The 27,248-nt window shown below is 50.8% G+C and overlaps 1 protein-coding gene across 2 annotated transcripts in view; it reads right to left on the bottom strand.

Moving 5' to 3' along the window:
* Nucleotides 1–214: 214 nt before the first annotated feature.
* WDFY4 (WDFY family member 4) overlaps nt 215–27,248 on the bottom strand; it is a 261,838-nt gene continuing 234,804 nt past the window's right edge. Inside the window, exons 51-61 of one of the 2 annotated variants that reach the window (XM_024121405.1) lie at nt 22,978–23,131; nt 20,496–20,587; nt 18,396–18,608; nt 15,879–16,026; nt 14,600–14,784; nt 13,670–13,828; nt 9,489–9,668; nt 7,515–7,697; nt 5,410–5,494; nt 1,680–1,791; nt 215–680 (exon numbers count right to left, since the gene is read on the bottom strand). In XM_024121405.1, the coding sequence (XP_023977173.1) occupies nt 614–680; nt 1,680–1,791; nt 5,410–5,494; nt 7,515–7,697; nt 9,489–9,668; nt 13,670–13,828; nt 14,600–14,784; nt 15,879–16,026; nt 18,396–18,608; nt 20,496–20,587; nt 22,978–23,131 (1,578 nt within the window). In that variant the 3' untranslated portion in view covers nt 215–613. The remainder of the gene's footprint in view (nt 681–1,679; nt 1,792–5,409; nt 5,495–7,514; nt 7,698–9,488; nt 9,669–13,669; nt 13,829–14,599; nt 14,785–15,878; nt 16,027–18,395; nt 18,609–20,495; nt 20,588–22,977; nt 23,132–27,248) is intronic. The other variant, XM_024121406.2, reaches the window with a different exon arrangement.

The following is a 27,248-nucleotide window of genomic DNA, read 5'->3' as shown; positions in this document are numbered from 1 at the left end:
GCGTGGGCCCCTGCTCCCACGCTCTCTAAGGTGCCCCGCGCAGCAAGCAAGACCACGGGAGGAGCCAGATGCCACCGAGGGAGATGGAGGGGCTGAGAAACACTCTGAAAGTGGGCTGTGTGTCCCTGAGGCCTTTCTGCCTTTCTAAGTGTGGAGCGACAAACACCTCATTGAGAAGGGGTGGAAATTTTAAACTCAAGAGCCCTCTTGTGTTTGGAAAATAGTTGTTTTAATAAAATAACAATACAGTCTTTCCCATTAGTTTCCAGTAAGTGGCCCAGTGTTTTTTCAGTGCAGTAAGCCCTTTGAAAGGTGAGTCACGTGTGATTTCGTGCGCCGGTTGGCACCCTCGAGCCACGCTTTCCGGTGCGCTGCTCACGAGCCCCGATGGGCGCGTGTATCTGTTTTGTAGAAGTGCGTCCCTGTGCGATCCAAGGCCAAAGTTCAGGGTGTGTAGCTCTAGCGGCCAGAGGCCACATCCTTGGGGACCTTTCGGAAGGGAGGCTGGGGGTTTCCTTGGCGCCCCTGGCACTGAGTCTGCCCCTTCTGCTGGGTGTTGCTGCCCCTCAGGGCACACGGCTGCCATGCCGGCGCCTCCACCAGCTCTCGCCTCCTAACCCTCTGCGGACCAGCAGAATATTCTCCCCTTCTCATCGCCGACCAGGAGTTTGGTCTGGTTTCTTGGGAAGAGAAAGAACAGACGAGCGTGTTAGAGCAAGCCTGTGCATCCTGCTTATCCCGGCCTGCGCGCATGGCATTACAACGCGGGGCTTCAGTCCAGGACCCCGGGAGCCTGTACCTGGCCTCTACCTGAAGCGGGGGGAGCTGACCCACCGGAGCATCTTTTGAACCGGGGACAGCTTTGAACTAGGAGGCTTGTGGCTCCCAAAGCACTGAGGGGACGCTCCCAGAGAACAGGGCTCCAGCGAGCAGGGCGAGGCCCTGAACTTTTCCCTCGAGCTGATACGCAGCCAGGCTGGCAGGCAGAAGGAAGGACAGGTTCTCCAGCAAAGAACTAGGGCTCAGGGCCTCCGCCCCTACCCACAGGCTCCAGCCAGAGCCTCCCCGCCTCAGCCCGGCATTCCCACCACCATGGACTCCAAAGGGCCCCCTCCAGGGCAGGGAGGGAGGAAGGGCAGTGGTTCCAGCAGGTCTGCCCCCCGCCCCCAGACTACACTCCTAGTGAGTAGAATGGGCTAATGACAGTAAGCACCGCCCCTGGGTAATTGTGAAGAATAAAACAACGTAGCCAAACGTAGTATGTGACACTTGTCTATTCCACATTGGCTTAGAGCCCTGGAAAGGTAATTTCTGTAACGCAGGATAATCATTATACCAAATGTTAACAATCAGCAGTGGACCTCAGGAAAAAAGTCCCTCTTTAGGATAAAATCACAAAACAATACACTTTTACCTCCTGGATTTCTTTATGAATTCATAGATATTCAAGAGAGTGAGAGAGAGAAAGAGCAAAAATGTGTGTGTCAAAAACCATTTCCTAGGGCCCTACACGGCCGCCTTGCCCGTATGCTGTACATGCTGGGCCCCTCTGGGTCCCTGGGTCCCTGTAGTGAGGCCACCTCCCAGGGCCGGGGAGGCCTGAGCAGAACAGCCCGGGCTTTCCTAAGGGTGGCACAGCGCCCTCTGCTGGAGGCCGGGAGCAGCCAGCCCGTCGTTACCTGGACACAGCCAGAGCTGTCACCGCAGAGCTGGTCTTGCTGGGCTTCCCTGTCAAAGCAACGCTGACATCCAGCTCTCTGCAGAGGGCAAGATTCTTCTCCCACCTGTGACCTGTGAGGAGTGTGCGAGGGGAGTTAGAAAACCCAAGCGTTTTCACACACGTGCATGTGTACGTCTACACGCAGGGCCACAAACACATACACATATATTTATATTTGTGGTCAGCAACTTGTTAAATTGAGGGGGAAAATATATTTAATCTTGGTCTGTGCTGTTGCAAAAAGGGCCGTCCCAATTTAATTTGCAGGCTGTGATAGTTACATGTGCTGACGTGCTGCGGTATCCATTGTGTACCAAATTGGATTTGTGTATTATTGCTTTCTAAATTGCATGCCTAGTTCAGCAAAATTGTTCATCAGTGTTTACTGGCTTTATGCTTAATAAGATGCCCCACAATACCTTGCTGCCAGGAATGTAATGCAGCCCATAATTGCCTAGTAAAAATAAATTACATAAAGTCGGCATTATCAACTTATCTAAATCCTCTCACGCCACAACCAATAATTAAATGCAGAGAACGTTTTTTCAAAAAATATAACTCAATGATTGTTACTTCAGTCATTTTAATGTCTGTATTTGGGGACAGACAGTAATTCCTTCTTGGAGGGTGAGGTGGAGAGACGTCAGCTGGGTCTGTCTCTGCAAAGTCACTTGGTTGGAGTCAGGGCAGGAGTGGTGCAGCTTCCCCAGCTGTCCCAGGGTGGCAGGCAGCTCTGTGCATTTTGTGTTTGTGCAAAAATCCAAAAACCAAGCTTTTCCCAAGCATTTTTTATGTACCAGATTGAGCCCAAATCTACAGAGCGATTCCTAAAATAAATTGGACTCAGCTGGGTTGGTCCTTGCTGCAAATGACAAATAAATGAATTCCAGGCAGAAATCAGATTACATCTGCACACAAATGCAGTAACCTTAATATCCTCAATACCCTCAAAGAACTCCTTTCTTGCCCCTTAAGGTATATGAGGAATGCAGTAACAGACACACCAAGAGATGTGCAAATATATGTGTGTCAGGCCCAGTACTGGTCCCCTTCCAACAAAACAGTTATAAGCAATATTATGAGAACAACAAGCCCTCCAGTGGCTTAGGCTTGTAAATCTGCACATGGATTTGCTAACTCTAAGCGGTGGCTCAGCCTGATTTTTATGAATATGTCTGTGCCCTTGTGTCATTTCATCCAAATCCTCCCTTGTACTGTAACTGCAACCCTGGCAGTTAATTCTACTTGACAGTTGTGACCTCAGGCAGGTCAGGACAAGCAGCACGGGAAGGATGTGGGCCTGGGGCTCCTGTCCACCTGACACCATCTTTTAAGTCCCCTAATGTCACCAGCTGGTGTGTTAGGGGAGAAGTCTCTTAGTAGTCCAAGAAAATGTTAATAATGAACCACATTTTGTTGACTAGATCTTGGACTATGTCTATTATCTTTCTGTCATCTGCTTCCTACAAGTTAGGATGTACAGGAAGTACCTCTATTGACAAGAGGGTGAAACTGAGGGCCTAAGAGGTTGCTGGAGACACAGCTGGGTCTAGAGCCTTGTTTCCTGATTTTCATCTTGCTTCTCATTTCACGAGACCCCATTCCCAATGAGCACAACCTTGTCCATCCTGAGTAGAAACCCGTGAATCCATTGGCACTTCCAGAACCAACGGAATGGCTCTGAGGTGCCCTTTGTCTGTCTGTCCCACCATTCATCCACCCACCCACGCAACCAGCATTCCTGCTCAGACATCCACTTATCAACCATGGACTGAGCTAATACCTTTAGCTTATGGGAGCTTGGAAGCTTCAGAAGTGGGCAGCTGAGCCCAAGACTGAAGTGGTGTGCTCTCAAGCAGGTGTGCCACAGAATCTCTTCATGAACAGGCAGAGGATAAGAACCCCGTACTTGCTCTCTGAGTGGGTGGAGGCAGGGGAGAGAGTTTGGTCCCTGTTCTCCAAAGAAGTGCTGTGAGTTCCTTAGAATGCGCAATCCTCACGTGTCTCTTTTTACACTAAGATGGGCTGATTCCTTGTGGTCCCAAAGGACCCTAGAGATCGTAGGACCAGTGAACTGAATCCACAGTGGTTGTAGATTCTTGTAGGGTCACCACTCTGGTCGGCCCAGATGGTGTTATCTGGAAGGAAGGGATTCCCATGTAGATCTTAGGACCTAGTAGGGGCTGAGCAAATGCCCCTACTACGTGAATAAAGAATCCATGAATCGGTGACTAAGTGAATCAAGGACGTGCGGAGCACACTTCAGAGATGAACTAACTAAAAATGGCTACTCCCTTTAGAAGGCAACCCTCCACAACCTGGAAAATTCTCTCTAGTGGATGGTCATGGGTCCTGAAATGCAGAGCAAACCAGAAGGACTCATGATGACAGGAGAGTTCTCCCATCATGGTAACATGCTTTCTTGAATCGTGGGCACGAAGAAGGATGTCTCAGTTCTGGGCCAGAGCCTTTGATGAAGACAGAACTGAGAAAGCTTGGCTGCACTGGAGGAGGTGATGGCGGGGCCCCAGGGAGGTGAGAAGAGGAGGTGACGGCCTTGGTGGTGAGGTTTGTGCCCGCGCTCATCCTGGAGGGGACGGTCTGGTGCCGGCGGCTGGGCTCATTTTGGCAGTGGGCGTGTCTACTCTGGCGGCAGAGATGAGAACGATAGTAGTAATGCGCTTCTGGGTCACTTTGGGCAAGTTGCTGGACTGCTCCTTGCCTCAGTTTCCTTATTTCTCACACAGGTGTCATCGTAGCATCTTCCTCGTGGGGTTGCCGTGAGAAATATGAGAATGCGCGGGAAGCGTGCACAGTGGACACTGCTCACGGTCAGCTCTCTCCCTCCCAGCTCTGTGACGGTGGCCACGGCGGTGCTGGTGCCAGAGGCCATGATGGCAGAAGGCAGAACAGATTTTCTTGCTTCAGGCCCAGCTGCCACAACCAAAGAGAGCTCTGCTGAGGGACGGTGGTTCTCTTACTTCGGCGACACCACCACTCACCTGGGGACTTGTTAGACATGGGAACTCTAACCACCTCCAACCTTTTCCCTGAGGTTGGGTTGAGAACAGGTCCCGGATCTCAATGTTCCATGAGCCTCCTGGGCGATGCTGACGCAGGTGACCCTCAGACTCACTTTGAGGAACTTGCCATGGAGAGTAGGGGGGTTGAGTCAGGATCGGCAGGGCAGACAGGGGCCTATGGAACCACTTCCTCTCCCCGGGACACAGCAAAGCCGTCCCTGCTCCTGTCTGCAGCCTGGCAGTCCAGGCCAACAGCCAGCTGGATCCAAGTCCTGGGCTGGGGAGTTTGGCATTTAAGAGTCACCCAGGAAGATGGAGAGCATCAAACCAAGCCCTGCTGGGTGTGTCCCCCTCCTGGGGCTCCGGAGCCCCACAACCACCGTCACCGCTGTTCACACGCCCGAGAAGCATCCCAGAGCTCGCTGATCCCTGCAGCATGAGTCTGGTACTCAGGGAGGCTTTGAAACAGCGCTTCACGCTCCGCCAGCAGCTCTCAGAAAACTGTGCTCCTCACCTGCAAACTTGGCAACATCCCAAGAGACTCGATGGCTTCCCTGGGTTCTGCAGGCCTGATGGAGCTGCAGCCCTCGGGCCAAGGAGAGGAGAGGGGAGGGAGGACTGAGCAAGCCAAGGGCACCCCACAGGCATCACTAGCACAGCAGTTACCTCTGGGGCTTGGAGGTGGAGCCCAGGGCCCCTCTGGCGCTGCCTGCCCGGGAACAGACATCTTCAGCTCCTCGGTCTTCCAGATCTGTCCAGAACAGAGAACATGCCATGGGCTGGGGCAGTGAACCTGTCTGCAGGCTCGGGGCCCATCCACTCCTCCACACCTGGGGGACCCCAAGGGAAGGGGGGCATGGCCCCCTTTCACTTTTGATGTTGCCATATTCTCGGGAGAAAAGCCTGCTTAGGCTTCAGTTTCCCTGCGCGGGGGTTTGGCCAAGCACAGCTGCAGACTGGATAAGTTCCCTCCCCACCTCTGGGTCATGGGGCATCTCCCCCAACCCCTTACCTACAGGGACGAGGCTCGGCAGCCAGCTTACTATCATTTTACTTAGCTAGTGCCCTCTTGTCTGTCTGCCACCATCCCTGGAAGCCTCCCTCACCACTCAGCAGCAGGGCCTCCCGTCCTCTGTGTCTGGTCCTTGGTCCCAGGCCTGCAGTGGGCGCCCTCAGGCTGAGCAGAGATGGTGTCTCACTTGCTGAGCCTGGACTTGCTGTCCCCACAGGGCAACGAGCAGCCTCCACTTACATGCTGCTGTGAGCGCCATGCCGGGTCTAGCCCAGTGCCAAGCCGTCCCGGGAGCTCAGTTACTGCGCTGAATGGATGAGGGCTGAGCCCCTGGAAGACTCCCGCTCCTGCTCTGGGGGCCCCACGAAGGAAAGGCAGCAGCTGCTCAGCCGCCCAGGCTCCTCTGACTGACCCAGTGCCGACCACGGCCCACCCAGCCCGGACTTCCGTTGCCTCCTCATGTTTTGGCCAACCCAGGACACCCTGCTCTCTGCAGCGACCCTGGCCCTCCCAGCCGACGGATGGGGCCCTGTAAGGAGATTTCTCGGGGGGTTCTCCTCAGTCAACTCTCCTGTCCACGCACGCTGGTGCGCCAGCCTGCATGGCCTTCTCCATATGCCCGGACCTCTCCTCATCCTCAAGGCTCTGCTGAAATGCCACCTCTCTCTGCTGGAAATAAATCCATGCTCCCCTTGGACCCTCACCACGCTACTCATTCTGCTTCCTGAAGCATCACCTCCATGATTATTCTGAGACTTTGGGCGTCGAGGCTCTGGGAGGACAGGGCTGCGTTTTAGCCGTGCTGGCACACAGTGAGCTTTCACAAATGTGTGGAGAATTCAAAGGGCATTTTCTTGAATACCTAGTGGCATTCAATTGACATTCCCTCTCATAAACTGTGGATTTCAAGTGACAGTTTCTTGAGTAGGGCTCTTAATTATTCCTTATCTTATTCATTCCTTCCTCCTCCGTCAGTCTCGGAAAAATGACCTGTATTTTGTTCTTCGTGCTACACCTCCCACCTCATGTTTCTCCTTCGTTGTCTTCTTGGTTTCTTGATGATCTCTCTGTCCATGGCCCTCCTCAGAGGATCCATGGCACTCTTTGATTATCCCAGTCACAGCATGAACCACATTCATGTATTTTCTGTTTGTCTTCTCTTCTAGAATGTGAGCATCTTGAGGACAAGGGCCTGTTTATCATTAATCTCTGTGTCCCCTATGGCTTGTATGAACTTGGTACAGAGCCAGAGTTCAATGAATGTTAGGTGTACAGATGGATGGATAGTTGGAGGGACATGTAAGTGGGTGGATGGGTAGGTGGAAGGATGGATGAAGAATGAAAGGATGGATGAATGAATGGAATAGTGAATGGATGGATGAGTAGGTAGAGAGATAAATAGTTGGATGGGTGGATGGATTAGTGGATGGATGAATGGATGGCCCAAATGTCTCTTTTCAGTAATGGCCTATGTTCTTATGCATTTGACCATTCAGCTTTTATACCTTGTGGCAGTAAGTATTTATTTCATTGTATGAGTATATGTATGTATAAAATTTTATATAATTTTATGTATTATATAATTTTATTTACTTTTTGCCTGGAAAGAGCCTTGCTTTTGCCCTCACTTGCTGTGTGGGGACGTGGTCTGGGATGGTCTTAAATGCAGCCTGCAGATTTGACCCTTAGAGGAAGTGGGTAGAAGGGAGATGAACACATTTCTTGTACCATGCCCTCATTCTGCCCAAGACACACCTACCCGGACCATGCCATCCTGACTCCCTGTGATGATGACATGGCTTGTGTCCCATGCTGGCCCCTCCATCACGCAGCAGCAGGTTATGGCTCCTTCTGGGCCCCAGGCCGTGGTAATGCTGGCCAAGGGTTGTCCGTTGACACTCCACAGGGACAAGTGGGCTCCCGCACAGGAGACGATGGTGCCCTGCAGCAGTGAGAGTGGGCTTCACTTCAGGCGGGAGTCACTGCCTACCCATCTGCCCGGCCACTCGGTTTGTACACCCAAGCACCCTCAACGTGTCGTCTTCTGAGGACTAACCAAGGTACTCCCAGACCTCCTAAGACACCCACTTCTTCCCAGCAGACTCATAGGTCTGCTGTGTTTTCGCACAACTGTACATTTCTGGTTCTCTTCATACTGCAATCAAGTGTTTGGATACTGCTTTCCCCAGCACAGACCGACCGGCTCACCCTTTGGGCTCCTCCCACAGCCCTCTCCCTGGCAGCGTACTGACTGGCATAGAAGACCCAGCCTGGACACCACCCCTGGCCTGGACACGGGGTCTACACCTGGCTGGCCAGCCCTGTCCCCATGAAGCAGCTTTGGATGACACCTGGTGGAGGGCAGGGTACAGAGGTTTGAATGACTGCATGTGGCTCATAAAATGGGGTAAGGTTCCCCCCACCCGCCACAGGGGGAATTTCTGAGGAGAAATCTGCCCATTGCATCTTCCGAAATGTTTATGTCCAGAGTGTTTTCTTCTCAAGTCCTTGTCTATTTTGTACCCAATAGAGTAGTGGTCACTGTCACCAAGGACCCACCAAGGACCCCAAGAGCCATCTGGGGCCATGCCTTTGAACCTTGCCCTGACCACAGAAGGGAGGTAGGGAGCTCCATGCCCCTCTGCAGCCCTCTGGGCTGGGCTCCATCATGTCCCTTCCTGAATTGTTTGGTGGAGTCTGCCTGAGGCTGGGGACCATGTCTGATACATCTCTGCCAAGCACCCAGCGCAGGGCCCAGCAGGCACTCAGTGAACTCAACCAGCTCCAGGACAAGTTGAGTTAAACAAGTTGTTGTCCTGATATCAGTCTTCTCTGAGGTCTGGGGACATAATTCCTTATGAATTAATTTTCTCCCAGATCAGGGTGGTTTCCCCAGTACATGTACCCATTCATCCATTCACCCACCATCCATCCATCCATCCACCATCATCCATTTGCCCATCTAACATTCATCCTGGATTCAAGCCTATCTGGATCACCACTTTCAGCCAAAGTTAGCACCAGGAGGCTCCTTCATCATCTCTTCCTCCTCCTATGGTACCCCTGCTCAGTCTATCCAGGCTCCAGGCCGCTAGGTTTTTCTATTAGCAGATGCAGAGTCTCTGGATCCTCGGAAAGCCCCATACCCTATGATGGGAATTCCAGTGTAGAAGAAGCTCCACACTGAGATAGAGAGATATATATCACTGATATATGTATACACTGATACATATATATATTAGTCTATCACACACACACACACACACACACACACACACACACACACACACACACACATTCCTGACAGGCTTATCTTTGGTAGCCAGCATGGAGGGACAAGCAGAGGCACTTCCTGCCTTGGAGACCAGAGGCACCTGCTAAGTCAACACGGATTTGCAGTCAGCTAGCTGAATTACTCAGTCAACCCAGAAGATCTCTCACCTAAGCCAACTTCCTGCCCCAACTCCCTGATGCCTGTGTTAGAAGAGACACCTCCCACTACCCCAGCCCCTGAGGGAAAAAAATAAAGAAGCAAAAAAATAAAATCAAGACCCAAATTGAGACTTGAGGCTCTACTCTGCCTGTGTAGAGAATGCTCCACACATCTGGGGTCTCTCAACACTCTGGGGTGGTCTTTGCCCCTAGGTTTCCTCTCGGGGCACTGGCCACCATGCCACCATGCAGAATCATGGACATGTTGAGGACACAGACATTTGAGAAAGAGGGGCCTCACCGACACATCGCTGATGGCAATGGCAGATATGCTCTCCCTGTGGGTGGGCAGGCAGGCTACACGGCTGAGGTGGTCCAGGTCCCACAGGATACATGAGCAGTCTTGGGAGCCACTCACCAGGAGGCTGAAGGTTACCGATGCTGCCAGGCATGTGACAGCCTGTGTGTGTCCATACAAGGCCTAGGGACAGGGGACGGAACCACAGGTTATGCGAGGGACCCTTAACCCAGCTACTTGGGGAGATATTCCACTCTCCCTTTTACTATTGGGCCCCAGATGAGGAAAGAGAGACTCGGAGTGATTCAGTGATTCCAAAGTCTGTGGGTGTGTGTGTGTGTGTGTGTGTGTGTGTGTGTGTGTGTGTGTCTATTCACGGGTCAATGGCTGGCTTCTCAGTACCATCGCTTTCCAGGGTTCAGACTCAGCTGGGGAGAGTCAGCAGTCCTTTTATCATAACCCAAACAGAGACACCATTAGCATCCTCATGCTCTGTGCTCTCCTACACTGTCTTGCATCCAGAAACAACACACACCGCTATTAATATGCAAGGGCACTGACTTGCAGTGTGTGGGGTCCCAGCCAGCAGCACAAGCATCATCTGGGAACTTGTCAGAAATGTGAATTCTTGGGCCCCACCCAGATCTACTGAATCAGAAACTCTGGGAGTGGGGCCCCGAAACCTAGGTTTTCACAAGCTGTCCAGGGATTTTTTCAGGCATGCTCAAGTTTGAGCATCACATTAAGGGAACCTCAAAAACACACATGCCCCTGGAAACTAAACTGGGAAGAAGGCAGGGAGGTCAGGTCATAGTTTAAAAGGTGTGACTTTTCAAGTCCAAAGGATCCGGGTTCATATCCAGTCTCGCTGCCTGGCAGCCGGTGACTCAGAGCCTCAGTCTTGGCCCTCAGGTTGGCCTGTGCAGGGTCTGGCTTGGCTTATGGATGGTTATGTGTCCAGACCTGGCCAGAGGTCTTGCTCCCTGGGGACATGTTCCTGAGGCACTGGGGAGGCCTGCCAGGCACACTGGTACCCCCAGGCCCACAGCTGCTGGCAGCAGCACAGTTTCCATCACACCTGCCCCAGAGGCTGCCAGCTAAGCCTGGTCTGAGAGCTGTTGTGCGCACACGTGCCTGCTGTCCTCTGGAATCAGCCTGAGCAGTGCGGAGGTGGTGTTCTAAAACGTGACTACCCTGCCTCACCTAGTGGTGAATCTCCACCCCCAGGACCGTCCACCACTCACTCATTTGGGTCAATGAGGCTGAGCGTCATTTTTTCAAAGCTGTCACTTTGCCTGGTCATAGCAATTAAAGTTCTGCCACAGATTCCCATCTGTGCTCCGTGGATCCTAACACGGCACCAACCAGATGGTGCTGGCAAGGTTCTGGATGTGACCCACGGAAGAAGGTTGGGTTCATATTAGGGAAGGGCAAACTGTCTAAATGAATAGAGGAAAGCAGAGGGTTTGACAGGAGCTTCTTGGTGGTACTCCCAGAACGAACTATGTCTGATGGCTAAGTTCTGACTGCAGGGGATAGGACCACTCCAGAGAGTGCAGGCCAGCGGACCCAGGCATACGTGCTGCGGATTCAGAGACAGAGGCTGTGAGCCCAGAGCCTGTGCGAGCCGTCCGTTACTGGAGCCGGGGCTGCCGGCTTCCTGCAGGGGAGGCGCTGGAGAGTGAGGGACCACTGCACGCACAGGCACCGTCCACCTACGTAAGGCTGTTGCCTCCCACCAGCCAGGAAACTAGAGCACCTGGAGGCAGCCAGCACCACTCCCCATCTGGAAAGGCCTGGGAAAAAATGAAGGAGGACAGCAATTTTAAATGTTCTCCATTGTCTCTTCTGTTTTCTCAGAGTAATACCTTTCTCCATGGCCAATTAAAATAACTCCACTATATCACCTTATACCTAACTCAATAGCAAAAAATAAATAAAGTAAAATAAAACCCTCTGAAAATAATTCCCCATGCTGGATATGCTGTGGTGAGGGGGGTATTCCTAATTAGTTGTGGTGGCACTGTAAAGCTACAGAACCATTATAGAAAGCATTATGTCACCGCGCTGTAATTCTACTTCTTGAAATCTACTATAAGGAAACAATTAATCAGAAGCAAACAGCAATCTATATAAGATGTTTTCTGAAGCACTATTTAAAATAGTTAAAATTGGAAGCAATGTAATTGTCTAGTTTTAGAAGAAATGGTCTATTAAACTGTGGTGCCTTGACATAAAACAATTGAAATATAATTTTATGGAAATGGAATAATACGGAACAATTGAAATGTAAATTACAGAGACTGTAGAAAAGCGGAAACAATTTGATACACTGGGTGAAAATAGAATCAACATATCTACACAATGATCAGAATGGTATAAATATGTGTATCTGGGGGTGGCAGTATGCAACAATGAGAACTTTTATAGGGATTATAGAGAACTGTTTAACTTTGAAATTTGTCTTTAATATTGTAATATTTTTAGAAATAAAACACTTTAAAAAACTGTTAATGAAGCTATTTAATGATGACTTCTCTGCCTACAAGTCTACAGGTCAGGGACAGACACCCCTCTCTGAGCAGCTTCCCGTCTGGGGGATCCCCAAGGCCAGGTCAGCCTCTGTAGGTAAATGATAAAGCGTTTTATTTTGCTTAGGAAACAAGAGCTTGTGGGATACCCTTTTTCTCTTGATTTATAACTAGGAGAGGATGATAAATTACGTTTTATGCTGTCAGTACCGGGGTTTTTACGCTGCATCTTCGCCACTCAACAGGACCTTGGAGCGGCGATGGGGGGGGTCACTTCCCCGGCTCCCCAGGGTGGCTTTGGGGTTGGGCTGGATCTCCTGCTGTCCCCGGAGTGATGCCTGGGAGAGGGGGATGCTCCACACCCGTAATGGTAGTACACAGTCTCTTCAGATAGGTCAGGAAGGTGAAGATGTGAAAAGACAGGGGGCTCCAAGGCTGGCTTGGGAGGACTTCCCGTGAGAGTCTGGGTGAAGGCAGCCTGCACTTGACCTACACAGCTGCCTCTCAGCAGATGTCACCAGCTCTGCAGGATTAACCAGCTCCCTCAGCGCTGACACATTCATTCCTTCACCTCACATTTACTGAGTGCCTGTCGCTGTGCACCACGCGAGTGCTGGGGGTGGTGCCGGGGGACAAGGGCAGGCTCTGGGGAGACTTGAGTGACTAGAAAAGCATCCAGAGAAACCCAGAATCAGTTCCAGTGAAACATGTTCAGTTTAGGAAATCTGGTCAGTGGTGAGCCTTGTATGGTTAACGTTCTTTTGTTACTTTGGGGCTATATGGTTCACTAAAACACAGATGTAAACGTGAATTGCATTTTGGAGGTGCAAATGTCCCTTAGCGATATTCTCCAGCAAGTTCAAGTATACACAGGGGAAAGCACTAGACTTAGAGTTAGAAAAACCTAGATTAAAAGGCAAACCTGACCTTTCTGAGCCTCAGTTTCCTTATCTAAAAGTGGGACTAACAATACCTGCTTTCCAACATTACGGTTAATGTGCAGAGTCTTAAGTAAGCAGTCAGTTCCACTCTCCGTTTATTATTCCGAGCAGCCGTGGTTTGCGAGGTAAGACCAGAAGAATTGTCTGCCTCCTGGTCTCTTCCCTCTGCTTCCGCCACAACCACCCCTGTTCTGAGATAGTCTTTCATTTTCTGGCTCTATGATCTTGGACATGTCACTTAACTTCCTTGCACCTGGTTTTTCACCAGTGAAGTAGGGATGATAATGATTCCTATATTATCCCACAGGCTATGGGGACACAGGGTTGTTGAGGAGGTAAAATGAGGCCATTCACATAAAGGTGCCCATGACAAATGCTCAAACATGACCCTTAGTGCAAAAAAGAAAAAAAACAAAACCCCAGTTTCACTGGCCCTCATGTGTAAGCAGCAACTCTCACCGAGGTGTGGGTCTCCAGGGAGGCACTGGCCCTGTGAGCTTGTTAAATCCATCCAAGGGCATGAAACCGTGCCCCTGAATGACACAGAGCCATGTGCTGCCCTCAGTGTCTCACTGTGCTCTCTGCTCCCAAGGGAGACAGGGCTCTCAGTGCCCAGGAGCTGGAGCATGCTAGGGCACCGTACCTGCCTGAGGTACTACACCGGCCCAAGGCACACCTGCCCCAAGGTACCCCACCTGCAGAGGCACTGTACCTGCTTGAGGTTCAGGCCTGTGGTGCGGCCTTTGGCCATGCTGAGTTCCCACACACACACCACGGCGCTGGTTCCAGAGGTGACGATGGTCGTGGGGGATGGGCACACGGCACACAGACAGCGGCCCCAGGCGGCCAAGTTCTCGAACGTCATCAGGATCTGCGGGAGATTAGATGGGTGGGATGAGCACTGGTGCCAGAGCCAGCACAGGGCAGGGAGCTGGGACAGGGCGACGGAGGGATGCAGGCAGGTCTGGATGGTGCCGCTAGCCTGCCTGCCTGCGTGCTGTGGGAGCCGAGGGACGTGACAAGCCCTGGTGACGAAATCCAGGCCGTCCAGGTCTGTCCCCAAAGAGCTCACACCACATGAGGAGCAGGTGGGGAGAGACAAGGGAGCAGGAGGCTATGGGGAAACAGCAAAAATGCCCCGTGAGCCTGGGAAAGTTGGAGCTAGCTTTCAGGAAGGGGTGACATCTGGGACCAGTTTCACAGGCTGCCTGGTGAAGGAGGTGGGGGAAGGCTAGGGAGGGGCGAGGAAGCTTGGTGGGTAGGGAATTCATGCCACGTGATAGGGTGGGAGAGGAGCGAGGGTAGGAAAGGAGGCCAGAGGTAGCCAGGGCCACATCAAGAACGTAGACATAACTGGATGGCCTAAAGCAGGGGTAGAGGACGAGCAACTGGGTGGCTCGCTTCTGGTGGCAGCCGAATACTCAGTATGTCCCTTCTGAGTTTAAGCTGTGACCCGGGCCGGAGGAGCCCCCAGGACTTTCTGCCCACACTGGTGACAGTCCCAGGCTTGGGGCACAGCCACGTGGAGGAAGGGGTGTGGGTGACCGTGGCTGCTTAAGGCTCGCCCGTCTCCTGACCACCTCTGCCCCAACCGGAAGGAGGCTGCGGCCCTGGGGCTGCCCTGCGCCCCGGCACCACTCACCTTGTCAGAGCCGTAGCTGCCCAGGCAGCAGCTGAAGTCGTCAAAGCCCCAGCTGAAGGTCCTACTCCAGTGAGGAGGCAGCAGCATCTTGTTTGTCTCCACGGCCAGGATGGTCTTCTCCGTAGGAACAATGTGGCCGATGGCTCCTTTGGGGGATTCCGAGCCTAGAGAGAAAAGGTACATATCTGCCCCCCAGTCAGTACAGCGGAGCCGACTTGTCAAAGGGCAACACCCGCTTTAGCTGGGCCCAGAGAGGAGCCATGCACAGCCAACCCCGACTTGGCAAAGTGCCTGCCCAGGCAGGATGTGCTCCTCATCAAGGTGCCTCCCTCCTGGGCCTCCCTCCGGGGGCCACGTTACGCACTGGCCCCGGGTCCCTCCCCAGACTTAGCACATACATGATGTATGTGGCCGTGAAGGTCTTGAGTGTCTCTTTCAGGCTGAGGCCAAGGGAGGAGGAGCCCAGGCTGTTGGGGCAGACAGCACACAGCCAGAGGAGCCTGGGGGCTCTGCCCTTCCTGCCCCTTCCAGGCACCAACTCTAGCAGGTCTGGAGGTGGAGGTCCAGTCGTGCAATCGGTTAGTGCGCAGTATTTGTATGGAGATGCCAAGGACACTGTTCTTGGATTTCAAAAGAAACCCCCCCCAAAACCTGACCTTATACTCCTTGGGACCACAAAATTATTCCAGGTGGTGAGACATCCCCAAAGCAGTGTGGGCCCCAGGGTGGCACAGACATCAGACTTCATAAACACTCAGCTCCTCTAGGAAGCAGGGCTGGGACTCATAGCCGGGCCGTCTGCCCCAGGGCGCATGCTCCTGGCTAGTGGCTGCAGGTCCACCTGGGTGCTCAGGAGCAACAGTGAATGCAGGTGCCGAGAGTGGGGGCTGTAACCCTCCCTTGGGAAACCTGGGACCTCCCACTTGGCTCTGGAGGTGAGGAGGGATGTGTGTGTGTGTGCGCGTGCATGTGTGTGTGTTTGCATGTGTGTGTTCATATCTGTGTCTATACGTGAAAGAGAGGGGGGTGCATGTCTCAGAGAGAAAGACAGACAGACAGACGGGGGGGTCTTCAGAAGTCAGGGTGTAACAGAGGCGGTCCCAGACACTTCCAGAGCAGAGGTCTCCCCAGATTCCCGTTACACCTGGAGACACAGCCATGCAGAATCAGCCCCCAAGCCCCTGCCTGGGCCTGTGCCCCTGAACCTCCAGAGGAACACCGGTCACTGAAGGGACAGCTGTGGGACAGGGCACCAAATGAAGCAGGGCCAGGTATTCACCTTTGACTGTGACCTGGGAGGGCCTCAGCGATGGCAGGCTGTAGAGAAAGGGCTGTGGGTGACCGGGCACGCTCACAGGTGTGGAGGCGTCCTTTCCAGGGGAAGCCTTCCCTGCAGTGGTCCTGGCAGGGTGGGGTTTAGTAAAGAGCTGCAGAGGCAAGGAGACAGACACGCACCGCATGGGTCATTAGGACAGATGGACAGAAGGGGAGTCGTCCTCAGACAAGTCGCAGCTGCTCCTCTGCCCTGGGAACTGCCTGGGCTGAGGTGAGCTGAAACAGAACCATCTGGTTCGACCTTCGGATGTTGCTGGTGAGGGGCCTGGGGCTCTACTTTCTCAAGGTCATGGTGCAGGGCTGGCATAGAGCCCTCCTGGTTGCCAAATCTGTCTTCTTCTCCAAGCTGCTTGAGAAAAGGATGACCTCACCGAGGAGCCCCTGATCCCCGGGAGAGCTGCCTCTCATGTCATAGGGTCACAATGATCCCCTTTCCTCCATAGATCATGTCTCTCTTCATTTGCTTGAGCTATTTCTCATATTTTCCCCTTTTCCTTACAAACTCTCTGCAGGCCCATCCATCTGGGCATCAACACAGAATTCTTTAATAGCATCCTTTCAACTATTCCAACGAGCACAGGCAAACCCCATTAGCAGCCTTCCTTATTTCCATTTTTCTTAGATCTCTGCTGCCAAATTGTCCCTAATGCCAAACTCGACCAAGCACGAAGTGCTGCTGGGCCAGGGAGTGCAGCTGAGGCCAGCCCCAGCTCTCCACCCTCCCCTCCCAGACTGGGCTTGTGCCGGGCTGCTTTCTCCAGCCATCCAGCACATTCCTCTGCTCCCAGATGGAAACATCCATGGGGCGCCATGATATGGGGGGAGCTGGCCTCGCCTGGGTGCACAGGCAGAGGTGGGGCTCAGCAGGCAGCCCGGGGGTCTCGGAGCAGCCTTGGTTCCGTTATAACCCTCGATCAGATGCTAGACTGTCTAGAAAAGCTGGGTGTGTGATCAATACAAACAGAAATCAGAACGATGACTTTAAAATGAGCATTAAAGAATGTTTTCCTTTCACAGCAGAATAACCAAAGCACCACAGGCTGGGTCCCTGTAATAGTTTTTGCAGGCACAGCCCCTTGATAGAACAGTGCGTGGTCCTGAAGCATTTTAATCTTGTCTTCAGGCTGGGACCACTTGCGGAATTCTAATTCTAATTCTGATGATTTTTTAGAAATATGTTTTACAAGCTCATATAATATCTCATTAAGCAAAACCAGAATTTACATTGTGTGCATTCCACGATCCCACCGATGTGAAAATATTTTTGCTTGTGGACTACTACTCTGAATTATTTGTTTTATCTGTATTATAATATTTTTAAAATTAAAAAAAGTGAAACCATTCGGCTACCCAACCTTCATTCCTGAAATTCTCTCCTTTCTACAAAGCCTTCCTTGGCCAAACCCACATTTGGATGTGCGGTCTGTTCTCCAAGTCACCCTCAGGCCCTTCCATGTTTCCCTTACCTAGGAGCCGAGCAAACCTGAGCATGTCACAATAAGGCCAGACAGAAGAGATGTTATTAGATGAGCCCGTCCAAGCCTCATGGTTACATGTGGGTAAGGCTGATGCCCAGGATGGTTCTGGAGTTGACTGGGTCTACGCACTCATTTCCTAGTGTGGTTCCTGACTGCCCAGGCTGGGACCCCACAGTCCATGGGGCTATGCTTCTGAACCCAGATGGCTGTGCTCAGGGATAAAACATCTCTATACCAAATGGGAGTTTGAAGTTGAAGAGGGCTGAGATCAGTTAAATAAGCATCAGGATGTCATTGTAAAGGCACAGCCTCACGTCACTACGGGACTATCCTGATGCGGATGGAGGTGATGGAGCAAAAGGCCCATGTAAGACGACCCCTACCATTTCACCAGAGGCCCTGGGGCAGAACTTGGACGCTCTCACAATGGGGCCAATATGGCATAGGCTTTGGAGCCAGACAGACGGGGTGAGATCTCGCCCCTGTCACCCGTTAATGGTGCAACTGTAGGCAAGTTATTTATTTAGCCTCTCTGAGCCTCAGTTTCCTGATCTGTATAATCCCCATACCCAGAGCTTATGAGAGGATTCAGTGAGGTAATCACACGAATAACTAACATTTGTTGAAGGCTGATTGTATTTCAGGCACTTTCAAGCACTTGGTAACTTAACTCTTTGGATCTTCACAACAACCCTACAGGGTAGATACACATATAAAGAATTATATCCTGTGTATTTATCATAGAGTCTATCACATGGGTCACAGATGGATGTCGCCTTCATCATTATCATTAACGATATCATCACCGCCATCGCCATCAGACGGTAATGGAGGGTTAAGCCGTGACGTCAAAGGCGTAGGGAGATGACTGAGGACCGTTTTGCCTCTCTAGTCCTTGCTTACTCCTCACTCTCTCTCCCATCCAAGCTCATCCTGCACACACTCTTTTGAGAAAGCAAGACGAAGGCCACGGCATGCTGTACCTGTTTGGGCACTTGTCCAAAGTTGCTGACGAACCCCAGGATGGTGCTTCTGATCAGGGGGTCACTGATGCTGCTGAGGTCCATTTTGTCACCGTAGAAGTAGGGGTGGAAGGTATTAACAGCCTCCACTGCGGCTGACCCTTGCTGCTTGTACCCAAAAATGAGGTCTATCCAGTGGTGCAGGTTGGCACTGACAAAGTCACTTTCCAAAGCCTGGAACCAAAACCCAAAGAGCATGAAAAACACAGGTGTCTCATGGACTCATGGGCCCTCTGCCCAGATCAGGACGGGGCATGTGGTTCAGGACGCCAGATCAGCACAGGGAAGATGAGTGATGCCTCCCTGGGCTGGATGAGCACTAAGCAGCAGACATGCAGTCCGTCTGAGGACCACCTAATTCCTGCCTCCAGCTAGTGCGGCACAACAGGTCTGACTAGCCTATCCAGTCCATTAAATAACCTTGAGCAAGAAGAAATGTGGGCCAGTGTTTTGATGTCTCAGTTCACCTGAGAGATGGCACCCGTTTCTGCTGAGTAGAGCCCAGCTCCAAAGCTTGGTCCCCAGAACCCAAAGATGTTCATTTGGAATTGTCTGGGCTCCCCCTTATCGATCCTCTGGGAGGACATGCACACTTACACTTGGGCTTGGGAAAATCAGGTCACCTGGGCCAGGTTAATTTTCTGAGGCACATGGCCAAAGTGGTTTTGAGAAGGCCACACGTGGGTAATGCCGCAGGAGGTGTGATGACTGCCGTTACCGAATTCCCAGAGGCAAGGATAAACCAGGGAAGAACTTTCTCCTCGCCAAGGGAGAAGGACAGAGGAAAAGACACAGCTTTGTTGTTACTAGTCAGGCCTGCTGCCAATAAAATTTGCCCTCAACGTACAGTTTAATGTGTCCTAAAAAATGCACGTAGTCATGTAACCAACACCATAATCAAGATATAGAATATTTACATCAACTCAAAAACTTCTCTTCTACTCCTTTTTGCTCATCTCCTACTCCAGACTAACCCCTGATCTGCTTTCTGCTTCCATAGTTTACCTTTTCGAACAAGTCACAAAAATAGAATCCCATAGTATGTAGCTTTGGGTTTTGGCTACTTTTGCTTAGGACAATGCTTTCAAGATTCATCCTGTTGATTCATGTACCCATAATCTGTTCCTTTTTGTTGCTAAGTAATATTCCATTGTATGGATGTATCACTTGTTTAGCCTTTTACCAGTGATAGACATTTGGGTTGTTTTTTCTTTTTGACTAGTATAAATAAAACTGATTAATATTTATGTACACATCTTTCTGTGGACAAGTTTCCATTTCTCTTGGGTAAACACCTACAAGTGGAATTGCTGGGCAATATGGCAAAAGCATCTTCAACTTCATAAGAAATTACCAAGCTCTTTTCCAAAGCGGCTATACCACTTTTTCCCCACCCGCTATGCATGATGAATTCTGGTTGCTCCACATCCTTGCTTAACTCTTGGTTTTAGCAGTACTTTAAATTTTAGCCATTCTTGTGAATGTGTAGTAGCATCTCGTGGTTTTAGTGTATGTTTCCCTGATGACGAATGATGTTGAACATATTGTCATGTGTTTATGCTAACTCAGGTATTCGATCCAGGATACGTGTCCCCAGATGGCCTCTGGCCTCTACTCACATCAGCCTTTCTGCGTAATAAGTCAAGTCCTCCCCAGTCCTGGCAAATCTTTTGGCCGGTGGGAGCCCCTTGGAGCCTCCAGCCCCCTGACCTATACTGGGCAACATGGCCCAGGGCTTGGCCCTGTGTGTAGAGTTGGCTAAGGGCACTGACTTGCCCTCCATCCAACAGGAATCTGAATTTGCTTCCCCCATGAGTCCCACAACAAATTGGCACAAGGGCAAAGCCTAATGGAGCTCTTAAAAGAGCCCAGAACCCAAGCCTTCTCCTGCCAACCCGGGGCATGGGGCCCAGCTGCTTCTCTGGGCCCTCAAGACATATGAGCCTCAGAAGTGCCTATCACAGCCATCCACTCGGGCAGAAAGTCTCAATGAACACTGAGGGCACCCTGAGGCCCTCAGTCAGGATACCAGGGACTCTGCCATGACCCCACTCAACTCACTTGTCTATGCAGGCTGATGAATTTCCGTGGGTCCCCATCAGCCCAGGGAGGGAGTTGCACGTCCCCCAGTGCTGTCCCGTCCTGCATGCAGCCTGAATGGGGTGAGAAAGAGCAAGGCTTTGGGTAAATGGGAGCCCAAACTGGGATAGGAACCAAGGGGTGTAAACATTGTGCTGTCTAATACTACGATTCTTGCATAGACCACACTGCTTTCTGCCTCCTCTGTGGGGAGTGACCCCACCCTTTCTGCCAGGAATATTCCTACTGGGGTTCTAAGCCTTCCACCCCTTCAGGCTTCCATAAGACCCTACTTGCTTCCAGGTAGTGCCCGTGCATAAAATGACTGTTGTGTCATCATCGTCTGTGCGTCTTCCTCCCCTCTACTCTATGCCTTTTCATCCAGGTGCTTTTTATACAGTGCTAAATAAGGAGGTAATAGCAGTAACAATGAAAGCTATCGTATTTTGAGCACCTACCGCTATGCCAGGGCACTATGCTAGGTGCTTGGCACGCATTGTCTTATTGACTCTTCATTCAACTCTATAATTTATGCATTTTCTCTCCACTTTAACGTTAAGATAGGAGGTTTTCGGAGGGACCTTCCCCAGACACCAAGAAGAGGAGCCTGGCTTCAAGCCCAAGTCTCTCTCCTCCCCATTAGCCACACAACCTTGAGCAAGTTGCTTAACCTCTTGGGGAGTCACTTTCCTACCCATTACCTCCCGGGCTGGTACAAGGATTAGAGGAGAAAATACACATAACATGCTTAGAATAGTTCCACGCATATGATGGTTGCTCAGTAAACACAAGCTATAGCCTTGCTGAAACCCTCCAGAGCCCTCATGTTGCAACTGGGGTGAAAACGTCCTCTCTCTCTGGCCTGCAGGACTGGCCTGGCCTGGCCTGGCCCTTCAGTCATCATTCAGTCTCAGCTCACCTGTCACCTCCTCAGGCAGCTCCTTCCTGGGGACCACAGTAACACAGGGTCTCTAAGTCACCTCAAGCCATTTTCCTACTTTCTTTCCTTATAGGACTTCTCAGCATTGAAGAGTATTTAGCTTATTTCTTTGTTTATACTTTCTATCTCCTACCCGTGTCCCCACACAGAATATAAACACCTTCAGGGCAATCCGCCCCAGGACACCCAACTAAATCCTCAGTGTCTAAAAAGTGCCTGAATGCAGTAGGTGCTTTAATAGCCACTTGGCTTCCTGACTTCCCTGAGGACACATGGTCCCTGTTGTGCAGGTCATTTCTGCTGCTGAGCACCTCCCGTTCGGCAGAGAGCCAGCCTCCACCTCCAAGGAGGGCCGGTGCCCTCCCTCCGGCGGGCCCCTCACCTCAGATCGGCTGGGACCCCTCCTCTCAGCTTCCACCGTCCCTGATTTACTCCTTTCATGGACCTCATCACATCTTGTAGGAACTGCCCTTTACATTTATCAGGTTCTCATCCCTGATGCACGTGAAGCAGCTGAGAATCTGAACACTGCCGAGGCCACCAAGTTCCACGGGCTCAGACTCGACAGGCCTGGGCCTGGGCATGTTTTGAATGCTCCACTGGTATTCTGTCTGCAGACCACTGCACAAGAGGTGGGTGCTTGAGTCAGGGGCTGGATCTCCTCACTTGTGCTCCCCTGGGCCCACACCTGGTCTGGCTCAAGGTGCAGGCCCACATGTGTTGTTTGGAGGAAGAAGGAGGGCCCTGAGCAAGGGGAGCTCTGGGGCACCAGGTGTCTGCTGGCACTGGTTCACAAGTGCCCTCCTCAGGGTGGGTGAGTCCATCCCGCACCTCTGGGTGGGGAGGGCCACACCCTGCTGGGGGTTCTGACCACACACCCCCTCCACAAGTCACCCTGATGTTTACAGTGGAGGCTCCCAAGGTACATGTAGTCACCAGGGGGCCTGCCCACTGGGGCTTCCTGAAATTTTTGTCCCTCCTCTAAAGCAATAGGTAAAAAAGCATGGCTCACCCTGGAATGGGGCCTGGAGGGCAGGAAAGAGAAGGAACCACCAAGGGTGCCCATACAACTGCCCATGGACACCCTAGCAGTCTGTGCTGGGAGATGTAGGATCTCTGGGTCCTGCTCACAGGGTCCAGGCTAACCCATGTGTGGGACTTGGAGGAAAATGGGGCAGAGAGGGGCCGGGGCTCACCTGAGGTACACAGCAGGGCAGTGCCAGGCCTGGCTATCAGCAAGGGCTCCTGCTCCCTGGTCTCTGTCTCACTGCAGACTGAGGCCTGGGGACCCTGGGCAGGAGGTCGTGGGTAAGAACATGGCTTGGTGGTCCTGCAGCCCTGGGGCTGTGTCCTTCCTCAGCTCCCACCTCCTTGTCAGGTGCCATCACTCAGTGGATGCCTCACGGCAATCTGCCCACCGTATCGGTCTGGTGAGGGCCTGTGTGTTTAGTTGCTCGGCAAAGACACTGATGTCATGACCCACGAGCTGCCCGGCCCCTGCAGCCTCTCCCTGGCTCCACTCACCAAACTCCACGGCGTTGCAGTTGGTCAGAAACTCGGGCAGGTAGAAGAACTCCGGGGTCAGCTCCCTGACGTCACTCATGTTCTCTCTGGAGGCTGACTCCCATGCTTTCTTCATGCTGTGGAACATTCTATCTGCCACATCAAAGCTTCCACCCTAAGCAGAAAAGGGCGACATGATCAGCTGCATGTGGTGAGATCTCGGGGTGCACAGGCGTCACTAGTGTGGGCCCCCTTCGTCCACTCTGTCCCCGAGGCATGGGTTTCGCCGTTAGAACCTTTCGTTCACCCCCCCACACACGTGCGTGAGTCAGTCCATGCATGCGTGTGATGGTTTCTTCAGGCATCTATTCCCTCAACCACTCTCTGGAACCCTACAACAGGAGCTTCCACGGAGGATGCATGATCCACTGTGATAAGGGGAGCAATGTTTTCCAGTTTGAAAATTGGAGTTCAGATCAGACAGGAAACCACAGTCATGCATCTGACCATCTCCCACATTTGCCAAGGGTCAGCTCTGAATCAGGCATAAAGACAGGATACAAAGGACCAGCTACAGGACGAGGAGTGGGTCAGACATTCTATGTGTGGGAAAATTTCCTGGAGAAGTAGACCCCTGGTGACTCTGCAAGCCTAGTGACAGAGAAAACGTCAATGTTCTGAGCAGAGGGCAAGACCTTGCAAGGAAAGCAAGTCAGGTCAGGGCCCTGGTGGCATATAACACAGCAGCCTTGACAAGCAAGAACAGGTCTGAGGATGGAGAACTGGAGGCATACGGTGCTGCACTCAGCACCCACCATGGCCAGCCTTGTTTCCAAGGCCCATTTCCACAGGTGGCTCGATGCAGTCCCGAGATTGGACCAATTTATTTATTTATTTATTTATATTTATTTATTTATTTTTTTTGAGGAAATTTTTTTTAATGGTATTATTTTTAAATGTAAATTACTTAACCTCATAAAAATCATACAAGTTTACAAACATTTCATTAGATATACATGGTAAGCACTATATCACTAAAATTAACCAACACAATAAAAGAAAATTTATACCAATTTAGACTTAAGGCAAATTCTTTCCTTGGATTCTCTGCTCGTCTCATCTGAGTTGCTAAATCTCTCCAGTTGACGCTACCCTTATTCATCAGGTGATCTTGAGGGCTGGGAGGAGGCAGAGAGGTGCCCGTTGGGGAACTGAAGACACTGTGGGCAGAGGGACTTCAGAAAAGCGGTTCTGAAACTGGGATGTGGGTTTGTCTGCTCAAGTTTAGGGACGCCCAAGGGACACCTCTTCCCTGAATTCAATAGTTCACTTGTCCCTAGAGAAACTGGGCCTTTTCTGTACAGCCAGAACTTGCCTTCTTTCTGCCACCCTCTGCAGAGTGCACATGTGGCCCCAAGAACAAAGGCGGAGAACCCAGAGTGCCAGCGCCCTCCTCTGCCCCACCAGCTCCCTTCAATCTCCAGGGACCCGAGATTTCCCATCGGCAGCAGCGGATGAAGGGTAAAGAATACGCTAGCATTTTACACGCGCAGAGATGCTCTCTCTTTGTCCTCCCAGAAGGTGCATCAGGAAGGAATTGGTATTTCCATTTTGCAGGCCAGAAAACTGAGGCTTCTCAAAGTTTATTAATTTTTCCAAAAGAAATGAATGGCAGAGCTGGGGTCAAAACCCATGGATGCAACTCCAAAGGGCATGCTTCGCCCTTATGCCGGTTACCTGGGGGAATCCTGGACCTGGGGCATATGATCTACTATGTGTGGCCAAGGGGACTCAGCTCTTTCTGAGAAGGAAGAACCTGCCACACACCTGAGGGAGGCCACACCGGGGCATCCTGGCAGGCTGGTCAATTTTCTGAGTCAGATGTGAGGATCCAGTGAAACCCATGAGTCATTCTCTGCACAGGGTCAGGGACACCAAGAAACCCAGTAACCCCTGGGTTTGCAACCAAACACAGTTCTTGGTCAGCTTAAAGATGTGGCTTTCTCCAAGATGGCTTTGCTCTTGGTTAAAATTAGGGGATGACGCCCACCATCAGATTCAAATTGAAATGGAAACAAAATCAGGGGGGAGTGATTCTAAATAAATCTGCCCCTAACAAGTCGCTCATTGAAATGTATTAGGAGCTTTGCATATTTAATCTGCAGCCACCGCCTTACATCTGCGGGAGATTGATGCCTTCTCATCGTTTTCCTTTTGCAGCTTTTATGAGTGCTGATCGTAATCTCCTGAGAAACAATATGATTTGGTAATAAAAAGATTACCTGTATTAAATAAAAATAATATATACATAGGAAATATTGTTAGTGCTACAAATCTGGTTAAAGATATTACCACAAAGAAAAATGTTATTTTTTTCACAGCTGTCTAATACGTTTTAGCAAAAGTAATATCTTTAAAACTTAAGCCTGTATTATTTATAAAGGAAGCAATAACTGATTTTCCTATTTCCTATATTAATAAATGTATTTGCATACATTTGTTTCAAAATTAATGGGTTTGCTCACTTCTGCAATACAAAAGAAATGCCAAATTCCCTGGAAGGAAAAGTGGAGCTGCTTTGTAACTCGTGTTGTAAGTCTGTGGGTTGACACAAACTCTGGTGGCTGCCAGCAAGAAATCCCACCAGGACTTGATTCTCAGGAAGGGAAGGAAGGAGGAAAGGAAGAGATGATAGAAGAAAGGGAGAGAAGGAGTGAGGCAGAGAAGCACAATCAAGGTTTACAGAGTATCTCCATAAGGAAAGTCTGAAACAAAATAAAGCAACAACAAAACTAGGTCTAGAGGTTGGATGGAAACAAAGTGACCAGAGAGAATTACTGGGCCAAGATCTGCTCCTAAATCGATTCCGCCGATACTCTTAAATATCAAGAATAATGAATCCTACATGTATCCAAACAGACCGAAAAAAGTAATAGCAAGGCCACTATTATCAACAAAGGAGCTACCTCTTACTGGCAGAAGACTTTTCCCAGGTGACATTAAAGCCAAAAGACAAGGCAGCTAAGTCTGGAGGTTTCTGAAGCAAAAGGTAACAGTCTTCGGATTTTACGCCCAGCTGACATCACTCGTATGTAAAGACACCAGAAAGATTTTCTGAATATTGAAGGGCTCATAAATAATATAATCCTAGATATCTTTCCTCAAAATCCTTTAAGAGGTGCTCAATTTTACTAAGAGGTGAATCAAAATGAAAAGCAAAATAATGAGGGAAGAAGTGGCCAACAAGGACTGTTGCTGAACATTGCAGGAGTTAAAATCAGAGTAAAGTTCATGGATTATGGTGCATTGATTAAAACTGGTTAACACCTTGAAAGGAGTTTCTATATTGAAGGTGTTATTCCTTTTGCACGAGGACCCAGAGTCTATGTGCACCTGTGTCTCTGGATAGGCATTTCAGTGGTAACACTCTTAAACCCCTTTCAAACAGGGGAGGGAAACTATGTTGAAAAAAACTTCAGTTCTTGACCCACACCACAGGAAGTCCAGTAACTGCATGTGCTCCAGGACACTTAACACAGATGTTTTGATAACATGTGCTAGAAAGTCTATTCTTCCTTCAGTGGGACTGACCCAAACCAACCCACCACAACACCTAAACAACGCGATTGGTTTTATGAGCAGCCTGATGACCCCTTCTCATATCCTTTCCAGTAATTTAAAAGTATCCCACGTAAATAATTCACTTACAGGACCCTGTCAGTGTACATCAGTTGACCTAAGCAGCTGTCGCTTGTCCATCAAAGAGGCAGCGTGCAGGGCGAGCAGAGAGCATCACAGCTTTAAAACCAAGAGGACTTGGGAGGGCATTTCAGCGCCACTTGCAGCGTGAACTCCGGGAAGTCTCTTAGTCCCTTTAATATCCCATGCCCTCTTCTGCAAACCTTGGATGACTGTTGTGGGTGTGAACACTGTAATGTGTGTGAGAGTGTGCGCATGTGAGTGAGAGTGTGGGTGATCGTGCGTGCGTGTGACGTCTCAGCTGGAGCCAGGCACACGGGAAGAGGTACCGAATGAGCCCGGCTGCTGCCTCCCTTCCCTTCGCAGACCAGGACCTCGGGAGCGACCCTAGGCTTGGGCCCAGATCTCAGCGTGCATGGGGAAGGTAACTATGGGCTCAAAAGAAGAAAAAGAAGGATGTGGAAGTTATTAGAAGTAGAAGGGAGGTACGAGGGGAAGTGAGGAGGGGCTGGGTCCTGGGACAGGGCAGGAGGGAAATAGCGTGTGGGTCTCGTCAGGGAAGTTTTTTTTTTTTTTTTTTTTTAACATCTTTA

The sequence above is a fragment of the Physeter macrocephalus genome, chromosome 20 (genome assembly GCF_002837175.3).
Source record: "Physeter macrocephalus isolate SW-GA chromosome 20, ASM283717v5, whole genome shotgun sequence".
In the NCBI taxonomy this organism is placed as follows: Eukaryota; Metazoa; Chordata; class Mammalia; order Artiodactyla; family Physeteridae; genus Physeter; species Physeter macrocephalus.
This window is presented reverse-complemented; position numbering and strand designations above follow the sequence as displayed.